Source organism: Labrus bergylta, chromosome 3 (genome assembly GCF_963930695.1).
Source record: "Labrus bergylta chromosome 3, fLabBer1.1, whole genome shotgun sequence".
Classification (NCBI taxonomy): Eukaryota; Metazoa; Chordata; class Actinopteri; order Labriformes; family Labridae; genus Labrus; species Labrus bergylta.
This window is the reverse complement of record NC_089197.1, coordinates 9,684,211-9,709,706: the sequence shown is the minus strand read 5'-3', so window position 1 is coordinate 9,709,706 and position 25,496 is coordinate 9,684,211. Positions and strand designations below refer to the sequence as shown.

The 25,496-nt window shown below is 40.5% G+C and overlaps 2 protein-coding genes across 2 annotated transcripts; both read right to left on the bottom strand.

The window, feature by feature from the left end:
* Positions 1–717: 717 nt before the first annotated feature.
* On the bottom strand, positions 718–15,024 carry LOC109988649 (receptor for retinol uptake stra6-like). Its single transcript, XM_020640205.3, has 17 exons — positions 14,758–15,024; positions 13,022–13,088; positions 11,221–11,306; positions 11,005–11,144; positions 10,449–10,615; positions 9,824–9,931; positions 8,395–8,462; positions 7,779–7,858; positions 6,681–6,742; positions 6,405–6,567; positions 6,239–6,314; positions 5,711–5,844; positions 5,246–5,363; positions 5,061–5,162; positions 3,575–3,738; positions 3,238–3,375; positions 718–2,320 (listed from the first exon to the last, which is right to left on the bottom strand). The coding sequence occupies exons 1-17, from the start codon at positions 14,856–14,858 to the stop codon at positions 2,061–2,063; spliced, it is 2,034 nt and encodes a 677-aa protein (XP_020495861.2). The 5' UTR covers positions 14,859–15,024; the 3' UTR covers positions 718–2,060.
* A 3,638-nt stretch (positions 15,025–18,662) lies between these two features.
* nr2e3 (nuclear receptor subfamily 2, group E, member 3) lies at positions 18,663–25,024 on the bottom strand. Its single transcript, XM_065952647.1, has 8 exons — positions 24,620–25,024; positions 23,151–23,301; positions 22,562–22,665; positions 21,447–21,749; positions 21,096–21,274; positions 20,575–20,815; positions 20,264–20,369; positions 18,663–19,284 (listed from the first exon to the last, which is right to left on the bottom strand). The coding sequence occupies exons 1-8, from the start codon at positions 24,711–24,713 to the stop codon at positions 19,152–19,154; spliced, it is 1,311 nt and encodes a 436-aa protein (XP_065808719.1). The 5' UTR covers positions 24,714–25,024; the 3' UTR covers positions 18,663–19,151.
* Between the last annotated feature and the right edge of the window lie 472 nt (positions 25,025–25,496).

Below are 25,496 nucleotides of genomic sequence, written 5' to 3'. Positions count from 1 at the left end.
TAAAGTATTACTAAAGGAATACTGAGTGAGTGCTCATCTGTGTGTCTCTTCTTTCTCTCAACAGGCGATAAGGGTGAAAATAATTAATTGAGCTAACTTCAGAATCAGAATCAGAAATACTTCATTAATCCCCACTGGGAGTTAGGTCATTGCAGTTGCTCTTACACAAAATATAGCAGTAGAAAATATGGTAATAAACATAGAAATATGAATAAAATAAGAGATAAAGCAAAAAGGATACAAGAAATAGTTTTGAAGAAATACAGAAGATATGTATAAAGTGCAGATTATTAAAGAAGTAAGGGACAGTATGTACTGAATAAAAGCACAGAGAGTTAAAGACAATAAGCAATATTAACAAAGCTCTTTTGAAAGAGTATTACACCATTTGTTTCAGTATTGCATATTGTGTTTATGGACAGATTCACTAACAAAGAACACACCAAGAAAGATATTGATCCGAAGATTGAGGGTGGATAGATGAAGCGGATGAAGGTAAGGTTGGAGGGAAGGAGGCATGAAGGGATGCACACGCTCCACATACGGAGGCTGTCGACCTCTGGGCGGGCGGCCCCGGGTTCGAATCCGACCTGTGGCTCCTCCTGTGACATGTCATCCCCCCTACCTCTCGCCCTGATTTCTGACTCGATCCACTTTCCTGTCTCTAAAATAAAGGCTTAAAGAGCCCAAAAATAAAAACCTTAGAAAATTGTCTAATGTGTTCATGCATTTTAGTTTAATTTCAAAATGAGATATACAGTGTATGAAGTTCAAAGGCAAACATGTACTTTCAGCTCACTTGTCAACAGTTAGGAATATACAGGGACATTTCTTTTTTATAGCCATCCAAATAGTATGGAGGAAAAACAGTGAAAAAGTGAAAATATGCAACAGAATGAACATTAATATCTCATCCTATGATTCATCCAAGAACAACAACACAGCTGAAGTTGTAGTAGAAGTAGAAACTACTGTTCCACACAATCTTCTAATAATATAACTTTATGACATTGTGAGTAGTACGATATGACCCGTAGGTTATCATGACGCATACTGGCGATCTCATGTGAACTCCAGGTTTGGAGAGCTCTAATGCTTTTGCTTTAAATAAGAAATTATTACGTTGACGATGCTTAGAGGGTGAGGGTTAAGGCATTTACATGACACACGTTCTAGATACTCCAGGTACTAAATCTAGATTTCTCAAGACTGGGGAAAGACCTTGTCCAGGTGTCTGAATCAACAATACGCTGTTTAAAAGTAAGTAAAACAGATGACCAGTGAAACCAGATAAGATGGTATCCATGGGTGCAGCGTCATTAACCTGAGGCTAAATGGATTGTGACCTCTTAATGACACCTTATCCTCCTGGTTGTGACACTGTCATTGATCGGCACCTGCATTGTGCATCCTGTGTGTTATTATGTAATCACCAACACAGTGTACAACGAGCTACACAAACACAATGAGAGCTTAGTTTTAAAAAAAGGAAGTACTGCAGTTTGAGCTTCTGGGTATTCCCTGTTAGTGCTCTGGGTGAGTGATCCTGACAAGTTTTTATTTTTACTTCTATTCACAAGAGAAACCTTCGAGCCTTGGAGGGTTAGAGGGGTTCAAAAATGTAGCTCTATTTGACTGAGTGGCAGTATACACCAAACAAGATCCTGTTTGACGGGTTCAAAAAACACTCGCAAACTAAAGTCAGGTTTAGTTACAACTAAGTAAAAACTCATCAGGTATTTTGCATGAATCCCACACAGCCAACTGTCTTATACACTGGATTTTATTTTGTTATTATTTGTATAGCCTACATTTTTGGCAAGGTAGACGATTTCTTGGATGGGTAGGTCTGGGTTATTTTGGGTACAGGCCTGAGCATAGCCAGGCATCCCCGTGCCTATGCCACTGCCCTGTATCATAGTAACATACAGTATAATAGCTGATATTAAGTTTATGTGCCATTGCAACTAAATCTTAAGCAAATAGAAGCAATCATCTTTAAAAACATTGGTGTTAGATGTTTGCTGCATACTGCCAACACTCTATGCATGTTAGACATCTCAGTCAGTTTTCTCCTGGTTGGTTAGGGTCTCAGTGGATTGCTCGGGCTCTGCAACTGGCTTGTCAGCCTCCTTCCTGCTGCTAGTCTTGGCGGTGTGGTTGGGGGTGCCGTTCAGGATGCTCTCTGCTGTCTGAGTTGTCTGGAAGTGCTTCCTGAAGCCCAGCAGGGACGGGTTGTGGACCAGCGTGTACATTAGCTGCCAACGAGATCGAATCCTGCGAGTGTGGGTCGCCTTGCTCGGCCCGTTCTCCTGTATCCCTGAAAACATGGAGGAGCAGACCGTCAGGGCAGAGGGAGGGGTGGAGGCTTTATAAGAAAGAAGGTATGTTTAGACATGAAAATCTAAACTCATATTTACTTCTTTTTTTTTTAAGTTTAGCCTTTGAAAACAGACAGTTAGAGATTTTGTAGATCTGTATTTACATGATCCTGTTTAAATTAATCTACAGTAAGAAACATATATTTGCTGAGCGCTCAGTTTTTTGCAGCCACAAGTAAAAATTCAGCATTTTGATTCGTCATATTTTCAAGTTTCTAGATGAAATCATTAACTTTATCCACACCCGATGAAAAACAGGGTGAAAACTTGCAGACACGAAGCACCATCTGGCTTTCAGAGTGTGTATGTTTTTATTAAAATAAATTAACATCATAATTGCAAGATCACGACTGACCTAACTCAATCATCAGTGTTTACAGACATCAGGGAGGTGCAGCATTTGAGGATACTCAAAGAAAAGTCAACAAAATAGACACTAGATATTTGTAGCACATCAAACACTTTAGTAGAACAGCACATGTCAAAAACTAAAAAAATTAACACAGTTTAAATCACTTCTGGAGTGTGAATTAATATTTTTCTCATGTTTATACTTCCAAATTTTCATTTGTTTATCAATGATTTGCCTCGAAAATCTGATTCAGGATGTATCATAATGGGTTATTTATTGAACTTTTAGCCTAAGCGATAAATATTGGATTAAAAAATTTGGATTTTAAAGCTTGAAATAACACAAAAGAATTAAGATCAAAATAAGGATTTGGTGTCACATATACCCTGATAATCCTCTCAACATATATTTAAGTTTCTCGCTCTTTTTGTTCTTGCAATCTTTAAATCACAGACTGGATCCAAAGCTTTGCTGTTGTGTAACATTTAGTGCGTGTGTCTCTACCTTCCTCTGCGTCTTTTATTTTTTGTCCGACTCGTCCGCCCTCCACCATCATGTCCAGCAGCAGCCCACAGAAAGCCTTCATCACTGGATGGGACTGGCTGATCTCCACCCTCAGGGCGTTGGTGTAGTAACTGTAGGCTGGATGGAAAGGGAGTAAAGTCAGTGTGCAGTAAGAGGACATCTTTGAGTCACTTGCTGACAAGTTTTGTCTTGCAATGTAACTTTGATTTATTTATCCAGTACAGTTTGTGTTGTTGTTGTTGTGTAAACAAACAGCTAATATACAACATAAGGTTACTGTTATTGGCTGAAATTGTTATCTGGTAAAAATATGTACCTGGGTCATAGGCCTCTGAGGTGCGGTGCAGCAGACTGAGGTCAACGCGTCCCAGATGAATGATGTTGTACAAAGACGTGATCACCACTCTCCATATGGCGACGATCAGACCCATCACAACGTTGATGAGGAAGAGCAGGTACGTCAGGAGGAACAGACTCTCCCTGGACAGAAGTCATGAAATATTTCCGTCACATTCAGAGTCATTAGCAGGTCTTGCAGAGCCCAGCATTTACACATTTAGATATTTTACCTGGAATGTAAATGACCTTAGATAAATGTTGGTATGTTTGCTGAGACGAAGGAGCACATTCCTGTCTCTCGTTATAAATGTTCATACATCTGAAATATTTGATTCATGCCCTCTTTAAACGTTTGTAAGACATTTTTCTGTTGTGTCAATTTTAAGAAAATGTAATTTCAACGTGATGTACTTCCTTAACAATATGTATTTATTGATAAGACCCCTCAACGAGATAATTTCTTTGAATATATTGTGTTAAAACATATTTGAGTCTTGTAATGATGCAGGGAAGTGAGATGCCATTGCCGACCCCGGGTATCTGAAAGTTATCCCAGAGGAGTAACCATTAAATAGGAGGGGCAAAAAAACAAAAAGTTACAAACCAAACAAAACCACCGCTGCCGAGTATCTGAGAAATTGTAGATTAGAGGGGCGACCCAAGAAACAGCTGAGACACAAAGGCCATCAGGCCCGTGTCAACAAAGTAACTAAAAGGCTGGGTCATAAAATCCCAGCACCAACAAACTACACTTGTAGTGGAAATAATATGCAAAATCACACACTTCTGAAGGACACAATAAACACAGCGAGAAGCTTTCACTATCGCTGATGGTAAGACAATGAGCCAGTGCAGTAACTCAAAGAAATATATATGCTTAAAACACCTGGCCCAAATCAGGTCCAATCAGTGTCTCACACACACACACACACACACACACACCTGACTCTGCACTGAGATGATTACCTCCCCATTGAGTGGCTGAATCTCGATTTCCTCCCTAAACCCTGAGCCCTTACGGACTTATCTCACGTCACCTGGAAAGTGATTGAGTGCTTCAAGGTCTGGAAATGGTTTAATAGCAATAGGACGGCACTTTGCGACTTCTCTGTTACCATGACAGCATGATGTCGTGTGGCATTAGTTTCTGGGGAAATAATGAGATGGTCTCTAACTAATCATGAACTGCAGTAAGAACAAATCGTCCTGAAATACGCACATGCACAAACATGCATTAATGGAGAGATGTCAGAGTGAGGGGCAGCACACAGAGTGCTCTCTGTGTTGAGGGGCATCAAGACAGGAAGTGAACTCGCTTTTCTTCAGAAACCAGTCGAAAATTCTGTACGTAGATCCATACTGGGACTTAAACTGGCCACACTGGTTCTGGTGCCCAACCCAAGTCCCTACAGACAAAGCTTTGGCGGCCCCTTGATGACTGTGGTCGAATAAGCTTCACATACCTGTTGTTTAAGTCTCTGGTTCCAGCATCTCTTTTGATGAACGCAAACTTAGTCGCCACATGTTGAAGAGCGGAGACGAGCAGCAGAGTGACCCAGGCCGGCCTGAGACGTCACACAGATGTCAAGTGAAACCACCAGCAGTCACAAAGTAAACATGAATATAAAGAGACATGTTGCCCACTCACCATGCTCTTCCCAGGATATCAAAAACAAACAAATTGCGTCCGTAGAAAACAGGAACAATCATCATGAACACCAGGAACAGGAAGCAGATGAAAAACACAACAGTCTGGATCGCCATTCCTGCAAACAACAAGAACAACAACAAAGAAAAAATACATTTATATATTCAAATGATAACGGTTTTGTGATGTGAAAATGTGAGGGACTTGTATCTTAAATTAAAAGACAAGGCTGCCATTAAACTTTATTAATCCCATTTCTCACAAAGAGATCAAATCCCTGTACACCTTCAAAGCAGGTCTCAAATAAATAGTTGACAATGATAATGTAGTATGTTGTTAGTGCTGCTTTGGGGCTCTTCATCAAACATTTGCAACATTTCCTTTATTGGTCATCTTTCTTACAAAACTCCCAAAGAAGGGTTATTGTTTTAAATTTGTTATTTCACTGTTTTTTTTTTATCTTACCGACACAGACGATGGCAGTCTGGTATCCTGTCAAACCCATCCAGCAGACAATACCGGGTCTAGATGGACGGATGGTCTTCTTACTGTTATAAATGCTGTAAATCTCTCCTTTATACAGTCCTCTCAGGTTTGTCCTGGAACAAACAAACCCAGAGGTACGTTATGTGCTGACAGGAAACCCTGGGAATCTACTGTCAAGCCAAACAGAGCAACAAAGAGGAGAAAACTGTTCGCTGACATGTTCCCCATTACAACTTTATTTAGCTGACTCGTTGAAAGTTGTTCTAGGAAAGATGTACATGAAGTTGTCGCGCCCTACTTTACCACAATCAGATCCAACCATAGTATTACAGTTAGAAAGTAGACATGAGGAGATGCTATGGATAGATTCATTGAAAGTTCTGTAGATCAGCATTTCCAGTATAGTGACCAGCATCGTTAGGTTTCAAAACCTGTCTTCAAAAACCAGTGAATGACATCACTGAGAAAACGTCCTTATTTTCATAGAGTCGATGGTTTTGAACTCACCTGTGCATTATCATGGACTTCATGAGCATGACGAGATTGACCAGGAGAGACAGCGTCACAGCACACAGGTAGCACACTGACAAACAGTGGGAAAAAACATGAAAGGTGATAACTCATGATTATACACCGCCAAATTTAAAACCCCCAAAAAAGCTGCTCTACATACCTTCCAGAAGCCAAGTATAAAAGGTCACAATTTCGACGACCTCCATCCTGTCGTCTGAAAGGATGATCCCAAACCCGAGCAGAAGGAAGGCGATGTTTTCATCGATACCCGCACGCACAATGTGGAGAACAGGGACCACCAGGACGACCAACAGTAACGCCGTCTGAAAGATGACCAACTTGTGCTTTTATGCTCCATTAACACAAACAGAGTTCATTATATGCTGTCTGATTTTAGAGGTTAAAGGTCGTGATGATGGTCCACTTGAAGACTTACGTGATAAATTGCCACAAAGGAAACGAACGCTGACACAGCCAGCTTTAGTGGAAAACGAAACACTGAAAGACAAATGAATAATGATGTCAGTGGACCTGATTTCAGCCATTCAACCTTTTCTTCATCCACTAAGATTTTAATGCAGAAACTAAAATGCAGAGGCAGATCTAGACTTCTTGAACGGGGTGGCCCAACTGTGGTACTGACTTATGCAGGGGTGGCCTGGGCACTCACAAACACACAGTAATTCACACTTATTTACCCTCTCTGTCTCCATTAATCCTCTTATAGAACATCTGTCTCCTCTTATATACAAACATTAAAGTATCAGACTGATGTTATACTCCTATGAACCATTTTGAGACTCAGAGGATGTTTGTTCAGAGTCACAATCAAAAGGAAACGTGCCAATTAGAAATGCCAAGAAGTCTATTAGCAGCCTGTTGCTGCATGCTTGTTTGCACGTCCACATTGGCTTCAGAGGTTGCTAATTGGTTGCAAAACAGCCCAAATTGTAAACATAAGTCCCGCCTCTGATAAGAAACTTAGCCAATCATGGTTGTAGCGGCGTTCCTGAATATGAAGCCGCTGAGAGGCTAAGGTTGGGCCTAATATATTTGTCCGACGCGCTTTCAAAAGAATACTGTGATACGTAAAAATAAATTTGACATTTTTTATTAACGTAAAAAAGATAATCAACTTAACTTATAATAACGTGCATTAACTCATAATCACAGTGAACAAAAAATACGGCAACCCAGCTCACCCCCTCTCTTCCACTGAGAACAAAACGTGAACAGGTGAGTTAAATCAACACATCTCCGCCCATAACCATGTGACCCGACATCCCCCCCCCCCCCCACTCAACACAATCCTAATAAATGATATAATAATCAATAACCCAAAACACCAATATATAACAGACTACCTTAACCTTAAATAAATACCACAAAGACAATTATATCAATCCATGGCTCCAACAATGGTTTAGTATCCTCTGATGGTATGGACATGAAATCAAATAGCTGCTGTGAAAACATGCTAATTATTAAAAAATAAAGAATACATCTTGAAAAAACCCTCTTTGAGTACACAAACCTTTTTCTGGTACATAAATATAACTCTTGGGCACATCCAGTATTCTCTGAAACAGCGTTTTCTTGTCTGCAGCTGAAGAACTATAAGATATAAATAAACAGAGAAGGTTTCAGATGGAGCGGTGTGCAGCGTTAATGACAGCACCAATGGACACTGTGGTTTGAAATGTACTTTTTTATGTCAAAGATATTGCTCTGAAGTTAAATAAATGTTAGCTGTAATGTTTGAGTCCATGAGCATTTGTATGTTATAGCCTATTCCTCATTGGTTCAGTAAAACTTTGTTAGGACCTCCATTTTGTTTCCTGTGACACACTTATATATTTAATTCAATAAATGTATCCAACTTTTGTGCTGATGTAGTGGATCCAGAACAGAAACCTGGTGAAAATCGTTGCTCAGCAAACAAATCAAACATTACTTTCTGCCATGAATATGGATTTATAGCAATTACATTTTACATTCAACAAACTACTGTCCATTTCCCTCTTTTTACTAAAGCATAGATTAAATTTATGGCTTTGGTTCTTATTTTCTTGCTACAGTTTTGTGTCTTGCAGCATTGCAAATTCTTCTATGAAAATAAATGACATAAACTTGTGATCCTTCCCTCTCACCTGACACTTGAGGACTTTTTCTTGAGAGTTAATTTTACATATGCGGTGTAGTAGCTGCTGTCAAGATCCTGTGAGGAAACAAACAGACGTATCATGAGTGCATCTGCATCATTTTGAAGTCTCATTTTGAAGTATTTTTATGACACTAAAGTAAAGGTGATGTCTTCATATTTCTTCAAGAAGTATTGTTGGGATTTTATGCCTTAAATAGAAGGACAGTGGATCGAGTTAGTAAGTAAAGTTTCTTCATGTAGCACTTTTCACAGACAAAGGTCACAAGGTGCTTCACATCAACACAAACCAAAATACATGTAGGCCTAATAAAAACAGGAACAAATGAGTACTTCATGGACCGACATTATGGAATCCTGCTATGATCAGGACAGTAAGACATAGATCAGTAGGTAGACTGGGTGGACATTATTACCCATACGATGTCTAAATATAAACGTGTTTAGCTGCTTTTTAAAGGACTCAACAGAGTCAGAAAGACATAACATGATGGGCAGGTAATCCAACAGGATTGGTGCTCTGGCCTCAAGAGCAAGATCACCACAAGTCTTAAAATGTGTCCGTGGGAGAGAGAGCATGGAAGGGTAATGACATGCAGGAAAGGATGAGCAAAGTCGGATTTGAACCCCGGCAGCCCGCTGCGTTGCTGTTAGAGGCCTGGCGCCGAAACGCGTCCATTGCTGTTGTTGTTGCTGCCTCACCTGGATTAAAAGAAACCTAAAGGACATTTTTGCGTGCTGACTTTTTGTCTCTTTCTTTCTTTGTTGTAACAATGCTTCTTGGCAATAAATCTTATACCTTTGGAAAGCCTGTTTATTTCCCTTTTAAAATGGTGCCATATTTGTAAGGCATCAGCAGAGAAGATTTGTTAAGTTTTTCACGGGCGCATCCTACATACTCAGCTCTGCTGCTCATCCCAAACACTCAGCTCTGCTGCTCATCCCACATATGTATGTTCCTTACAAATGTGGCACCATTTAAAAGGGAATTAACAGGCACAAGATTTATTGTTACAACAAAGAAATAATCTACCAAACACAAATGTCCTTACTTTTTGTGCGTTGTCAATAAAAAAGACACTTAAGGAAAGAGTTCCTGAATTATTTGTCGATTCGCCGAGGTGTTTTTTTTTTTCTAAGCATGCAGTTAAAACAAAAACTCTGTTGTATTATGGTTTGAAAAAACAATATCTCCTCCATCGTCATAATCTGCTCAACAACGCTGAGTTAAACCCATTTCACTCTGCACAAGCTGCTTACTGTAATCTTGGTTTCACATTGTTGAAATTCATGTTCCTGAGATCAGTTCATGTGTTTATACTTACACACATTTGTGTTATATACAATACGTCATCAGTAGCGAAATGGAACATCTGTATTGTCTGAATGTTGATGTCATGTTTTTGGACTTTTCTCACCTCGTCAGTTTTCGGTCCTTTGACAAACAGAATCACAAACTGGACACAGAGATATAAGAGGCAGCCCATCTGAGGTAAACTGGCCAGCAGAGCGTAGAACTTATAGATCTGTGAGAAGAGGAAGAGAAGGAACAATTCACCTTTAATGACTCAAACGTTATAGTGCACATATTTGACGATATGTTTTGAGGTATGTTGTTATACTTGTTTTTGGCTGAATAAATCTAAGATCTAAAGCTAATAAACAATAGACAAAACCAAAGTTCAGTCAGACAACTCAGTGTTGCATTTGTTTAAATATTTAGTGCAGCAGAAGAACATAGTTTGAGGTTTGCGTCTAGGCTCTGATTTCATCACTCACTATATGCAGATCTGAGGAGTGATGGGATTTTATCTTAAACCCCCAGTACCCCAGAAAAGTTTGCCATCACCTTCAGACACTCCTCAATCTAAATGTAACCAGGTAGGTTTGCTGCAATTCGGACAGTATTTTCTTAGCAATTAAGCTCAAGCTGGAAGTGTGAATGTGGCACTGATACATCAACAAACATATTTCTGACAGTCAAAAAGTAATCACAATGCTCCGTTACTTCTATAGAGCATTAAACATCTTGTTTTTTCTAACCTCTGGAGTCTTGGGACAGTCGAACTTCTGCCACACCAGGACCCCGAAGTGACTGAAGGAGAGCAGGGCCCCGAGCACGTAGCCCACTTTGTGCTGCAGAGTCCCACAGACCAGGAGAGGATAATACAGGAGAGGGTAGTAGAAGATGGCCATTATCTTCATGTACTCTGAAAGAAAGAAGGGACGAGAGAAAGAGAGAGAAATTAACCATTTTTTAATGACTGGCCTCCCATTGGACAGTCAGGATTAACCTCATTATTCAAAGGGAGCCGACGTCTTGCCCAGTTTCCGAGCTAGTTTCTCCTGTGCTGTATGTATTTCTTCAAAAAGCGTTTCTTAAATAAAATTCTTATCTACATTAATTATATTCTTTCATGTCACGCATGCTTCCTTATAATGGTTCAATGCTTGTATGTATAAATGGTATAAATACTGTGAGATTGGCAGACAGATTGGCTCGGTGTCTGCAGTAATGCGAGTGTTTATTTAGCAAAAATCAACACAAATGTACCGATGAAGCTGCTAATGGTGACACATAAATGATGAAAATATCCACCTTTACTGTCTGCTGAAGTGTCTTTGGAGAAAGGCAGAGGGTCCGGAGCGATGACCAGCATGGACAGCTTACTGAACACGAGTCCAAACACAGCCATGGCCATGCCTTTCTGCTGAGTCTGGTCCAGGAAGTTGGCTGGACTGTGAGAAACAGGAACATGAGTGAGACAAACCCTCGACCTGAAGTCACGGTTATTGCTGAACATTTCAAATTCACCTGAAGATGCTGGACGATCCTCTAGTGAATCCTTGACAGAGTTTGTTTCTCCTGGAAAGCACCGCCAGGATCAACATGACCACCAGCTACAGGGAGAGACGAGAGTCATAAGGGCTTCTGTGACATTCACATTCATATATATTTATTCACATACACACAGTGGCGAGAGTCTGTTGGGGACCGAGGCAAAAATCAATTGAGGGGCCCTCCAACCATCATGTCTTCCAGTGTCCCGACGCTTACTCCTCTTCCTCTTTTTTCCTGTTTCTTTTTTCTCTCCTATAGATGGATGATTCCTCATCATTTTTCTCATCTGACTCTTATTTACAAACTTTGGTTTTCACAGCATTAAATCTGTGCGTCTGCAATGCTTAGCAGGGCAACGAGAGTGAGTGATGTGCATATGGGGCCACTCAGGGGTTTTTTCTACTGTCATTGCAAAATTTGCACATTTTGGGCCACTGCTGTGGTTTAAAGTTTGTGAGCCCTCAGGGGCCCCCTACTGCTCTGGGGCCCCAAGTAGTCGCCTGCCTTGCCTGTTGACAAGCACTGCCTCTGCATACTGTAGTCTCCTTTACCACAAAGATGTCACTGTCATTTTATTTGTCATTTCCCGATTGTCTCCATGACGATTTCGGACGATACCAGCCGTCCTAATGATACCTTTTGAAAAACTTGAAAACTTTCCTTGAAAAAGTTTGTAAAATTTGCAAAAATGCAAAAAGGCAAGTAGAAAAAAGGTAATAAAGTAGAGAGAGGACAGTCCCTTTGGTTTAGAGGACTTGTTTGCAATAATGATGCAGCTGGAAGTCAGGAGAGAATGATGTCAGCCTACCTCATTTTACAATAAACCCACTCATGACTGAGAAATCTTGTTATTCCTGATCAGCTGCAGTGACCCAGTTGTCAGAAGTTGTTATGAAGAAGCATTTACCAAGAACTGGGTGAGGGCAAAATGATGGCAGACATCATTACACTGAAAGTCTCCCTGAAGCAGAAGGAAAAACTTTACAATATCTATTTTTGTCAACTACTTTAAATAAGTATTAAAAAGAGATTCTTCCTCTCTGTCCTCCTAAATATCTCTTTTTCAATTTCCATTCTTTGAGCTTTGACTTATGTTGTGACTTTTTCTATGACCTAAGGGATTAACACACCAGAATCCTGCAAATCTGGTCTGTGAACTTATCCTGTAGTTGATGTAGGCTGTACAGCATTTTTTAAAACAGCGCCCTACACTACATCAACACTCAACATGATTTGCAGTTCACTGTTTAGTGCACAGGTCCTTTTTTAGACTCAAGCCTTGTTCACACTTGCCCAAAACTCCTGAAACTTTCAGAATGAGCTGCATGTGTAAACTCAAACAGCAGAATCTTTTACTCAGACTTTAACCGGATTTCCTTCTGCCTCAGGAAGTTGAGTGAGCTGATGTGAGAACACAGCAGGATATATCAAGGAGGTGTTTATTCCCTTTGACTTCTGTGCATGCAATTCAGCTGCTCCATTATGTTTTCTGTTAGCCAGATTTTTACTTCTCCTCTCATTTGTTGATATTATGATTCTGTAAAACTACACATAGCGTTAATGTAAAGGCAAATATTCTCTTTACAGCGCAGTACAGCAAACTCTGTTGCATCATCTGCTTTGTTCTTTCTACGTCATGTCTTACTTCAGGAGACCCCAACCCAGGTACATGTGTGAACAACCCGATCAGGAGGATTTCAGGGGCAGTCTTCCTGAAATGATTTTACACATTTTTCAGGTTTGCATATGTGAAAACTGCTTCAAGAATACTTACAGATACCGACAGCATGCATATGTTGAAGAGCTTATCATCCACGGTGGGGTCACATGGTAAGATAACTCTGTGGCAAAAATAAAACATCAATGAAATTCAATAAAGGTGGATTCTTTGCACAGTTCATTAAACCTTTTACTCAATAACAAAAAATAACAACATGTATACGTGTGCTATAACATTTAGATGTCCAAGAAAAGCTAACATAAAAGTTCAACCTCAATTATTTAAATTACAAAACTGAGAACTAAGTGTTCCATATGATTTATATCTTTATTGTTTTAATCATCAGTTTAAGGATCAATGTTGCTCGGGAAAATTCAGAAAGAGTGAACTGTTTACCAAACTGCTTGTTAAAACTGATGATGATAATCATCCAACTTTCTCAATCTTGGAATTGTACAATGAAAGCGGACACTTTGAGTAGGAATGAGAATATGTCCAACAAATGGAACAAAAATGTTAAAGAAGTGAAAGCTTTCAATTATATAAGAATAAAACAAACGAAGGGACAACAGTCGGTTTAATGCAATGTTGAAATTATACTTTTGAAATTTAGTAAAGTTAGCCTCAAGTAAGGAGTTCCATAGTTTTGGTGCATGGTTTAAAAAAAGGCTGAAGTACAGATTTTCTCATTGTGTAACAGTTTTTAAAAACTGACTGCAGAGCATCTAAGAGGCTTTTAATATTTGCTAAAGAACACAAGTCCCAAACAATGAACAGACTTGACAAGTAAAATAACTTTGAATTCATCCTAAAAGACTTGCAGCAGTGCAGTGTTTGTTAAAGAAAACATTGTTTGCAGTGTTTTTCTCCATCATTTCGTTCTAGTTCATTGAAAGCCATAGCACTAGAGTTCATCTTTAATAGTATTTTATCATTGGATTCTAAGGGAAGATCATTAAAAGGGGCATAATAGTGGCCATATCTACCTAAAATAGATGCATGGACAAGTGTGTCACTTGTTGTAATTGTAAAAACTAAACTTTTGCAACATATAGAAAACAGCTTTGGTCATTTGGGATTTCACATATAAACCGAGTCCAGGCCGTGAGTTTTCTGATTTGACTAAGTTTGGAGATAAGTTGTTCTTTGAGTTTGTGCTGAATTTCTTTTGCAATTTAAGATGTTCAATTATTGCATATCAGCCTTTTTTTTGTCAGAGGGTTTGGTCATCTGTTTGGTCCAAGATAATATACTTCAGCATATCGGAGGATTTTGGGTTACGTCTCCAATTACATGAAAGAAGCTGAGGACCAAGGCAGCATCCCTGTGCAACACCAAGACGATACAACAAGTACAACCACCAAGTGTCTCCACCTGTCTGCATTGTATCCAATCAATATCTAATCCTATTGGCCCAGTGGCCACCAAACAAGATTTCAACATATAGTTAGTGGAAAACAGGGTGACTGTGGTCAGAATATCTGAGATCTCCTTTCAGACATTTAAGTGTTGAAAGGACTTCAAAAGTTTCTCTGGGATATGCAGTGCTAGCATTCAACCAGGGTTGACTCATTTATTTTCAGGCATTAATCCGCACACTGTAGAAAATTAATAATTATAATGATTCCAAATCCAGTTGAGTCATGCTCCATGCAAAAATCAATGTCTTCAAATAGTTAGTGAGAACAACTTTCACCGTTGAACAAGGTTTGAACACCTTTTATTAAACACATGGTCATCAGTGCTGACTGTTGAATCTTAGGTTATCCTTTAAGGGCTATTGTACTCACTCTTTGGGCGGTTTGGTTGGCTCTGCATTGTTGGAGTACCAGTCAGAATAGTCGTAGTAGGAATATTCAAAAGGCTGTAATTCCCCTTTGCTGTTATTCATCACAGCTGTCCGGTTGAGGTGAGACAGGTGAGACAGAAAGATCCACAAGAGTCACGATTGTCCTACTGTCGGGTAGCTCAGTTTGGTGGTCTGCTTGTTTTGCTGTAAAGTGTTGGGAAAAGTTTGGCCCAAACACTCGGGCACATTCCTGACAAACTAAGAGCTCAAGATTAACAACTGCACACAGAGGGGGCTAGAAGAGGGAGAGGTTCAGTGATACAGTCAATAAGAGAGGGAGATGAGGAAGAATCAGACCCAAGGGACCTCTGGTGCTCCTCGATGGTATAATGTTGCTCCTTGATCCATTATTTTATCTTTTGAACCAAATTTATTCAATACCAGTATAAGATAAACACTTCCGTATTGCATATGGTGCAGTATCCTTATTATTCAAAATTGCTATTTAATAGCTGCCAATTTAAAATTAGAATAATTAAAACCACTAAAAGACTAATTAAACAATTTTCTTGTTAAAACTCAGGGCCCGATTGACAAAAGGATTGCGCTACGTTTGCACTGTCCTCCAACTATGAGAAATGAGACAAAAAGACACCTTTCAACAAACATAAACACACACAAATGGTTTAATGCTCCCATAATTTTGTCTCCTGAGCCAAAAGAGTTTCTGTGTGCTGGTGCTGGTGCTGTTTGCCCATATTTGATTTTGCCATTATGTGTTAATTTTGGCAAAACTATCCCGTTTTGATGTTCATGAAACTCGTCAAAAAACCCATCTTAATCACAAACAACAGCACTAACAGCCACGTGCAGTTAGACTGATACTTTGACTGTCTGCTGAGAGCAGATGGTAAATGCGCCACAGCATTTCTAAAAGGATATCCCACACTCAAACTTTCCAGGTATCAGGACAACAACTCAGCCTCTGAATCTCTATAATGAAGTCTGTGAATATTATTTTGACATATAATTAGACGAAGGGGTTAAATCAATCTGGGCTGCCAGGAGACGATATGTGTGGGTTCACATAACAAATATCAGAGTGATTTGTTTTTATTTGGACGAGCTGCTGGCATGTTGCAGTGAGGAAGCATTGTTATAAACAGTTAAACATGTATAATATTTGTTAAGACTCGACTGCACAATAAAAAAAAAATCCCCTCCCATACTTCATCATCATCATGTGGACGGAGCTACGCATCAGGAAGAGAGCACACAGCCCAGCTCTTAAGAGGTAATCTGGACGGCTGAACTCTTCAATTCAAACAAACTGCGTAGAGTAGGAAAGCATTATTCGAGTGTTTGCGCCTGACAATCAAGCAGAATGTGCTTTGTGAATTGGACCTAGAGACGGTGCAGATATCAGGTGCAGTGCGCAATTCACAGAGCTATTAGCAGCTGCAATCCATCCATTCTTAGTGAATCCCATTGCTCCTGAAGTGAGACAACAACCTTTCTAAACATATTTTTTTTAAACTTTTGGGAATTTCATGATATTTATACCACTGTCTCTGGTTTGGTGTTTTGAGAAGAAAAAAAAGCCCTCTGTGTGAGATTAAGTAACATCAGTTTTTCTCCACAACGTGCCGTTAACCGGCCTCCCTCCCTCTGTCCGTTACTTAAGAGACTAATCTCATAATAAGATGAAAACCTCAGATTCTTACAGGGGAAACCTTTGTGTGAAAAAAAGATTGTGAAAGGCCAAAGTGAGAATGTTGATCTTTGGACACGTGAGGTACAGCTTTATTTCAGTATCACTCCCATCGTGTGTTTTAGTTTTTTTTAAATAATATTAAAGAAAGAGCGTTCATCGCTGGAGCAAAAAAAATTACAGATCAAAGGTCACAAACAGATCGTAATGTTAAGCATAAAGATGGACCCGTTTTGTTCATTAAGAATATTTGTTTGCACTTTTTAAGCCATTGGACTCACTTTCTGCAGCACGCTTTGCAGTGAGAGTTCAGAGTTTCTTAATCTGGATGTGTGAGCTCACTCATATGACAGACGCCACAGAGGACCAGCTGATCTGATCCCTGGATTTTCCCGGCGTTCAAGGACCCATAACTGCTGCTATTTCAGCATGTGGTGGTGGAGGCTATTCTTACCACCTGAAACAGCAGAATGAACCCTCAGTAATAAATACCTGCACTAAAAGCAGAGCAGTGAATCTACTCTTCAGTGTTTGATGTGTCCACCGCCTGTGTCTGGTTCAGTTTCTGTGAGGTTTTTTCTTGTGTTTGAAGGTGAAGTAATACTGAGTGACGTTTCTTATCAAACTGACATTTGGTTGGGTTTAACCACACCACGTTTATACTGCAACCGTCACGTTTCACATCGCATTTCAAAGAGGAGAGAAACGCTTTATTTGGGTCACAACACCCTTCTAAAACTATGTGGTACCAAGTAAAACCATTTAAAGTTTTTATTTTTGAGGACAGGGGATAGAGTCGGGGAGAGAGAGATGGGGGAATGTCATGCAGGAAAGGAGCCACAGGGCAAACCTGGACCATACTTTAAACCAGTAGCAGCTGGTCAATAGAGGGCCCTTTGGTGTTGTCCATCCACTTCCCACAAGGTGAAAAAGAGGTTTAAAGTTATCAAAATAGGCTATACATTCATGTACAAATCAGATATTGTAGTTGTTGAGGAGTAACAACAACAAGGAGTAAATTGTATAATCTGCAAAAAAATGTAGATTTAAAACGTTCTACATGTATACAGTTGCTCCTCGTCAATACAAGAGACAGGAGGTCTGAGACATTAAGAGCGAGTCATGCAGTGTCACTGGACCAGAGCGGTAGACCAGACTGGCATGAGTCAACAGTTTTTTAAAGTTTGTCACCATAGCTTTTTAGGAACCATATGCCTGTAAGTACAAGTGCTTATGGTGTCGTTTGTTAAGTATGTTTAGTAAAAAAGATAGTTTCCTAAATTAAAATGATCACAATGCTTATTTTGTTATCCAGTTAACAGCATTTTCCAGCATCTGTTAGCATCAAGCTAACAAACCAAGATGTACATCCTGGTCCATCAACAAAAGAGTAACCCTGTTTTGACTTGTAAAATAACTTTTTTTCCTGTCAGACCAGGTAACAAAAACATCAGCATTGTTTCTCATGTACATCTACATCTTTCATTACATCACTCCACTTCTAAACAAGAAGAACACTGAGCCTCTTTGTGGAGGTTTATTACTCAAAGTCTCCTGACTCCTGCCTCTCCTAACAGGCCCTTAACTCTGGGTTTTTCCATCCATACCGTCATTAGAATAAAGAGTCACAAGGAAAGCGGCTCTCTCTGAACTTCAAACTGGCTCAAATGAAGGCTCTGCACTTTCTAGTTCTTCTTTAACATTTATTATTACATGGTGTGTGTGTGTGTGTGTGTGTGTGTGTGTGTGTGTGTGTGTGTGTGTGTGTGTGTGTGTGTGTGTGTGTGTGTGTGTGTGTGTGTGTGTGTGTGTGTTCAAGTTTTGTTATCTTCCCAAACAGAAGAGGGCACTGTTTCTCCGTGCTACTGAGGCTTCAAGATCTAATTAACTAATAATGAAACCTGCTGCTGTCTGTTTCTTTGTTTGTCATGATTTTTCTACGTCTGTATCTTTTCATTTAGCAAAATAACAATTTCATTTAACAAGGGGCATCCTTCAGGCTGTAGTAGCTCTTCTAAATGAGGTACAGTAAATCTGCTTTTAGCTTTTTTTTTGCCCCGGTGACGACCCCTCCCTGTGGGTTGTCCCTCTTTGTTCCCTGCTACAGAAATAGTATTTGTTACTCTCAAATCATCTTCAGTCGATGATGATGATGATGAAGTGTGACATTCTCAGAAGAATCTTAATCAACAACCTTATTTCAGCATGTTTTACTGTATCAGGGCATGAAAACATGAAAGTAACAGTGACAATAATAAAAGCAGATATTTACAGTTCACCTATCTCTAAACAATGACTGCATTCACAAAAAAACACACAAGAGGATGAAGTGGTGATGCTGCCTGTCCGGGTCGGGACACTCTTTGAAAAAGAGATTTTTAATCTCAACGATCTTTTTTCCCTGGTTAAATACAAATAAAAAAAGGACTCAAGGTTTGAAATGTGTCTGTGATTCGCTTCAGATACAAGTCAATGTCTACATATGGTACAAATAAATCAGCGATCATGATGACGAGAACTGACCTGAATTTTCATTCATGAACAAATTGTAAAGTGACCATTAAAGAAATAACAGCACGCAGAATCTCTGATATGTAAACAGAAATAAGAAGCGGACATTCTCCCTGGAAACCCAATGACTGCATGGGTTTGTGGGTGATGTGTTTTTTTTTTTTGGTGTTTTTTTAGTTCTTGAACATGTCGCACAGCAGCTTCTCCATGGGCGTGTTTCCGATGGTCCTGTGGAAGAACAGCAGCTCTATCCGCTCCGAATTCACAAAACGCAGAGAGGGAAGAAGAAGAAGCAGCTTTCCAAACCTGGAAGTCAACGACAAGAAACAAAAGATGAAGCAAAGTCGTGTATGCAACGGGAAATAGCACCGTGGAAAATGTCAGTGTGGTGCAATAAAAAGGATGTGACAGGCTCAAGAAATATGTGAAACAAATAAATAAAATTAGAGATTTTAAAGTCACTTTTAAACAATAGTGTGTAGAATGTATCCTTTTCTCCTGAGAAATATTCTTGGATGAAAGCAATGGACACTGTATCTGCATTGCTATTAGAAAGTACAAAGCAAAAGTGACAACTCCAATGCTTGCAATTCAAGTGTTAGTGCAACATTTAAAGGTGACATATTATTCTTCTTTTCAAACAGTTTAAATAAGTCTCAGAGCTTCCCAAAACATGTGTGTGAAGTTTCTTGTTATAAATCCACTCTGATCCTGTATTTGATCATGTCTATAAATCCCTCTATTTCAGCCCTGCTCAGAACAGGCTGTTTCTGTGTCTGTACCTTTAAATGTAAATGAGCTGTGTCTGGCCACGCCCCCCTCTCTGGAAGGGCTTGGGTGGCTCTGCCGTTCTCGCACTATGCTCTATTGTTTACAGTAAGAAGGCAGAACAAACACCTAGCTGTGGGAGTGTCACCCACCTGGGGGAGGGGCTACTGCCCTTTGTGATGTCATGAAGGGAAAATCTCCAAACGGCCTGTTTGAGCTCACATTTTCTGAAAAGTGGAGCAGGCTAAAGACGGAGAGGATGGACTTTTCTCATCATTGGGGGGTTTGTAGACCCTTAAATAAGTTATGTAGCTTGTTGAAGTTTATTATACCCTGATATTGAGTCTAATAGCCACAGGACGCTGCTCTGATGCCTGATAGCAGAAAATAGAGATCTAGAGGAGAGCTGTCTCAAACCATTTTTGGCAGAATTGAACTTTTATTAAGTTTATTTTATATTCAACATTAAACAGAAATAATTCAAAGCCAGAAAATAAAACTGAGGAGGGGATGTTACCTGGCTGGTTGACTTGGGTAGTGTGAACGGATGTGTTGTCCCAGCATCACCTGAGACTGATCCTGTAGGTTCTCCACCTGTTCTGGGTCCTTTAGACCACGAGTCTCTGTGGACGACAAACACAATGATGAGATTACACACATTTAAAAAAAAAAAAAACGGAGCTGCCCCCATGTGGCCATTTGAGGAACTGCATTTTATTGGCACTTCTGCATCGGCTTCTCTTTAAAACACCAGAGGTTGTTACTCGATATGAAGCAGTCAATCATTATAAATTGTATAAAGGTTGCAGGAAAAGAAAGAGGTCTCACCTGGTTTGAAGAGCACGATGGCCTTGAGGCAGGCGAACTCAGTGGGGTCGACGGCGAGGGCCTTGAAGCGGCTGAAGACCTCCTGCAAGAGGCGCAGGTCCAGGCTGGTGTAGCTGGTTTTGCCCTGCATGCCGGGGCAGAGGTCGGGCAGAGAGAGGAGGGGGCAGCTGTCCAGGGGAAGAGACCACTGAACGGCACAGAGCAGGAAGAGCTCGCTCCACGCCTCCTCCAGCAGGATCACCTGATCACACATGAAGAAAAGAGATGGGAGATTAAAACTTCACCTTGTAAATGTCTTATTTGATTTGATTTTAGTTTCAGTGTTGAAGTGAATGAAGGTTCTGTGAAAGACCATTACTGACAAAAAATTTAAATTAGGAAATAAATTACTTTAATATTTTCATTTTTTGTCTCTTTTTTTCAACTTCCACCAAACTGTTGAATTCATAAGTGAACGATTCAACTTGAAACCTACATCTTGAAATTTGAAATTAATTCAAAGTTTCACAGTCGAGTCTCACCTGGTCCCTGAACGGCAGGTTGGAAAACACGGGCAGGTTCTTCGCCCACTTTACCGACATGAAGAGCAGCCTGGCCGAGGTCTCGTACACGTTTTCGGAGCTGGACGGGTACAGAGCCATGTGGTACTCCGAGGAGGCTCGCTCCGGCTCGTTGCTCGTCACGTCAACGTTCTCGTCGACTGAAACAGAATAGGCCACGTAAGGACTGAGGGTCCAGGAAGAGAGACCAACTTTCAGAGTAACTCTTAAACTTTTCACACTCGAAATGCTGTTTCCCTGTAGCTTTCTGAAATAAAGTAACCTTTTTATAATCTGATTCGTGTTGCTGTGAGATTTTAAACTCCTCCTCACCGTCTTCAGGCTCCAGCTTGGCGCAGGTCTCGGCCGTCATGAGGCTGGCCATGAAGCGGTGGTTGTTCTGGGGGCTGACGCAGCGCTGGGGGGCCACAGAGGAGGTGATGGACATGGAGGAGCTGATGTGGGGCCACGTGATGACAGAGCTGCTGGAGGAGGAAGAGGAGGAGGTGGAGGAAGAGGAGGAAGAGGAGGAGGTGGGTTCCCGTGTGGTGGCCAGGTGCTCCTTCTCTGGGTCCATGTCGATGGAGTCCAGACGGACCTGAGCTGTGCTGCGTGGCTGACGCTCGTTCTGCACGGCTGCAGAGACGAAGAGGAAGAAGAAACAGGGTCAGACAACAGGAAGTTATCATCTTCAGACCTTTCACAGTTTCGAATTTCAATCCCAGACAATTTTGATTTTATTTTACATATTTCATTAATCCAGAGGGGACATTCTGGTTTAAACTCTGTTATTTAGAGACATGCTTCTCACACACATAGTCCCGAATCACAAACACACATGCAAAAACAGGACCTGTGGAGATGCATTAATGGAGAGTTGTCAGAGTAGTGCTGCTACACAGGGAGCACACCAGAGCTGATGGGGGTTCGGTCCCTTGCTACAGGGCACCTCGGGGCAGTACTCGGGAAGTGACCTGGCACCTCTCTGGCGACCCTCCGGCTCCCTACAGAGTCCCTACAGACTTTGCTGCCTCCATTGCATGTTCAATATGTTTCCACTACTGGTGCAGTGGTGAACGGGTGTCTCAGTAGATCATGAGGAATTGAGAACTGACAGTATTCTTGCCCTGGTTATTGACTTATCTGCAGTATTAAAGTCGACAAGTCAAAATACTTTTTAAATGAGCCTCTGGATCAAGCTTGATATGCTCCAAAATGTGCAAACAACCATTTTTACAAGTACATCCATTAAAAACATCCTTTACACTTTGTTTTAACTTTCATATCTGGCAGGAAAGATTGTCTTGTTTATCCAAAATAAGCCTTGAAATTGTGTCGTTGTAACTCTCATTTATGTCAATCACTGTGTGAGACTGTGATGTTTTTTTAGACAGTCATCACACAATATAACTCTCAGATTTTCACAACTCTCACTTCCACTCTCTCACCGTCTTTGTTCATGCCGGCCTGCAGACACTTCTTCAGCCGACATGCCTGGCACTGGTTACGGTGAGCTTTGTCCACTGGACACATTCCTGTACCCGCCTGACACCTGTCGACGCACAAACAAGACGTTAAAGTAACAGTCCTCACAAAACTAAGAAAAATCTCTCAATCTCAAAAAAATAATACTGAGTACGAATTACAAGAAACAGACATTTTGAGTGGAATGAACCTGAATGTCTTTTTAACAGCCAAAAATATCCACTAAGTGTCAAAGAAAATTAAAACAAAAAATGTCAAAGAAAAGTTTGGAGAGTGAACACAACCTTGAGTGACCTCTATGCCTCTTTCAAAATATTATAAGGACAGGTTCTTTCTTCTTAATGTCTTGGTTACGAGATTGTTTTGTATAAAAAAAGCTGAAAAAATTACGTAATGGTTACATTTGGTATCGTCTGTTATTTCCCACAATGCACCTCACACACTCCCTGCCTTTGATGGGATGCGATAATTGGTGAAGTATGCATCTGAAGTTATCCAGTGAAACGCTTAATAAAGTTGAAACACAGCTGTGCGTCATGTTTTCTCTCCCACCTGTAGATGAGCCTCCTCCTCACGCTGCGTTTGAAGAAGCCGCTGCAGCCGTTGCAGGCGTAGATGCCGTAGTGTTTCCCGCTGCTGGTGTCTCCGCACACTTTGCAGACCAGCGCCGGGCTCAGAGCTTTCCCCGGGGCCGGACTCTTGGCTGTGAGTCAAAACACGGTGACAACAAGGCAGGTCGGTTATAGAGCCATTCATGTTGGTCTTATTGTTTCAGATACGTGCCTGCCATCTGCAGCGTCAGCTCGGCCGTCTGACACAACACACCAGGAAATGAAACTACAGCCGTATAAAAAACTAAGAATGATCCTAAAATATAACAAGAAATGGCTTTAAAAATATTTAAAAAGTAACACAAACGATGCAGGGATTCTGATAAGTATCCAAATAAACCCTTTCATTAGACATACATTTAGGTTCTGGTGCTTTATTGCTTACTTTTGTCACCTTACTTCACCTCTGTCACTTTAACTTAAACTTTCCACTTACTACGTCTCAAAGTCCTGTATAGTTTTTAGTGTATAGTTTGGATCTTAATTGGTGTATAGCTTAATCTAATAGCCAACAGGGTCCCCCGTGCACAGCCTAAACACGTCCATGCAGGAACATACCATGAAAAATAAATCAAACCTGTGTGGCACACTGAACAATAAAATAAAGTTATTTTCAGTGTGCCACAGAGTTTTTATATAGTTTTCATGTTTAATACTTGCTCGTTAATAGTTGTAAATACATCTTTATTTTATTACAGTCTGTTCTGTATGCATGCTCTTCTTCTTGTCTTTCACCACTGCAACATTTGAATTTCTCCACTGGGGATCAATAAAAGATTATCTTATCTTAAAGTTGCATCATAATTATCTTTTTCTCCTTTAAAGGCGTTTTATTTTAAACTTGTATTCTGATTATTTTGTGTTTGACTTGACTTGCACATGAATGCATGTGTGTGAGATTGTAGCTGTAAACTGTATTTCTATTTGAATTATAACAGATTTATGTTATGCGAAACTTAGCCGTGCATCTCCTAAAACAAATATAACATTCAACACATGTTGACATGCACACAACAACACATAGATATATCCAAATAGATAAATAAAAAACAGCAGGAGGAAAAACAGCAGGAGGAAAGAACAAATAAAGAAATCTAGAAACAGTATTTAAATTAAGATAAAAGGGTTAATAAATTAGGAAGCAAGAAAATAAAAGGGAAAAACTAGGAGTATTTTTTTTCAGATGTTGCTTCATGCCTCTCTGATAATAACATATATTTCATTAAATCAAACAGAAGATTTCAGAATCAAGTAATGAACCAAATAAAAGTCTCATATCTGAGAATGACAAAACTGATCATGCAAATCATAAAAAGTCGGATTTTTCTTGATATTTCTGAGGCCAAGTGTGCGTCACATCTCTCAGGCTCCATGATCACCTGTTGCTCCTAAGTGAGAAAAAACTCTTACCTCCTCTGCTGTCGTCTGTGTTTCCGCTCATCGTGGACTCAGCGGGGGACTGCGACGACATCATGGGGATCTTGGACAGGTGATCCTCCATCATTTTTCTAATTGTTGTACAAAAAATGTCTCTTAGAATGATGACAAGGAAATGTAAGAACTTTAATTCCTCTTCTCCGGAGCTTTTAGGATGAAATGTCCTGGTATACACAGAAAAAGTTCCTCCTTTGGGGGAGAAATGTGTCACCGTGAGGCCTCCGTTGGGCAGATGGCGGGTCGGGTTGGGTCCCCCTGCAGGGCCTCCTCTGTGTGGAGCTGCAGATAGGTCGGTGGTCCTGCCACCAAGTCGAGCTCACACTTGTTTCCTCGTCAACAGGTTGCACGTCCTTCCTCTCTCTGGGGTCCGTCAGTGTCTGTGGGTGCTCGTCCTCAGTGGCAGCTCCTCAAAAGGCAGCCCGGGGGGGGAGTAAAGGGGGGGGTGCGAGGGATTAGCCCCACGCGCTGTGTAAGCAGCATGCTTATTTGTCATCCTCTTAATCTTTACTGTTCATCTACTGGATCAATCAGTCACATTGCTGGAACATAGGTGCTCAGTCTCAGATCTTCATCGAGTCTAAAAACATAAAAACAAACACAAACACAAACGATGACTCCTGAAACTCCTGCTCGGTCTGTAACTTTAGAGCACTTCTCCTCCAGCTCCTCTCCTCCTGTCTCCTCTGTCATCCATCACTCAACACTCCTCTTCTGTATCTGCATACACGACCCTCACATTATTATGTTTACCAGCCTCTTCAATTTGTATTTCCCCTCTAAATTCCAGCTCCATTTCCCCCCCCTGCTGTATATTTGATCTGTGTGATTGCCTCCCGTTCATAAAGACCCC

What these genes read in the sequence shown, in the direction of transcription:
- LOC109988649 (XM_020640205.3), bottom strand. Translation starts at nt 14,858, where the DNA reads ATGAATAACAGCAAAGGGGAATTACAGCCTTTTGAATATTCCTACTAC. An exon ending in AAAAAGTCCTCAAGTGTCAG is followed by an intron (nt 7,859 to 8,394) that starts GTGAGAGGGAAG and finishes TATATCTTATAG; the next exon opens with TTCTTCAGCTGCAGACAAGA. An exon ending in GATATCCTGGGAAGAGCATG is followed by an intron (nt 5,163 to 5,245) that starts GTGAGTGGGCAA and finishes GTGACGTCTCAG; the next exon opens with GCCGGCCTGGGTCACTCTGC.
- nr2e3 (XM_065952647.1), bottom strand. Translation starts at nt 24,713, where the DNA reads ATGATGGAGGATCACCTGTCCAAGATCCCCATGATGTCGTCGCAGTCC. An exon ending in AGGAGGAGGCTCATCTACAG is followed by an intron (nt 22,666 to 23,150) that starts GTGGGAGAGAAA and finishes GTGCGTCGACAG; the next exon opens with GTGTCAGGCGGGTACAGGAA. An exon ending in CAAGCTGGAGCCTGAAGACG is followed by an intron (nt 21,275 to 21,446) that starts GTGAGGAGGAGT and finishes ATTCTGTTTCAG; the next exon opens with TCGACGAGAACGTTGACGTG.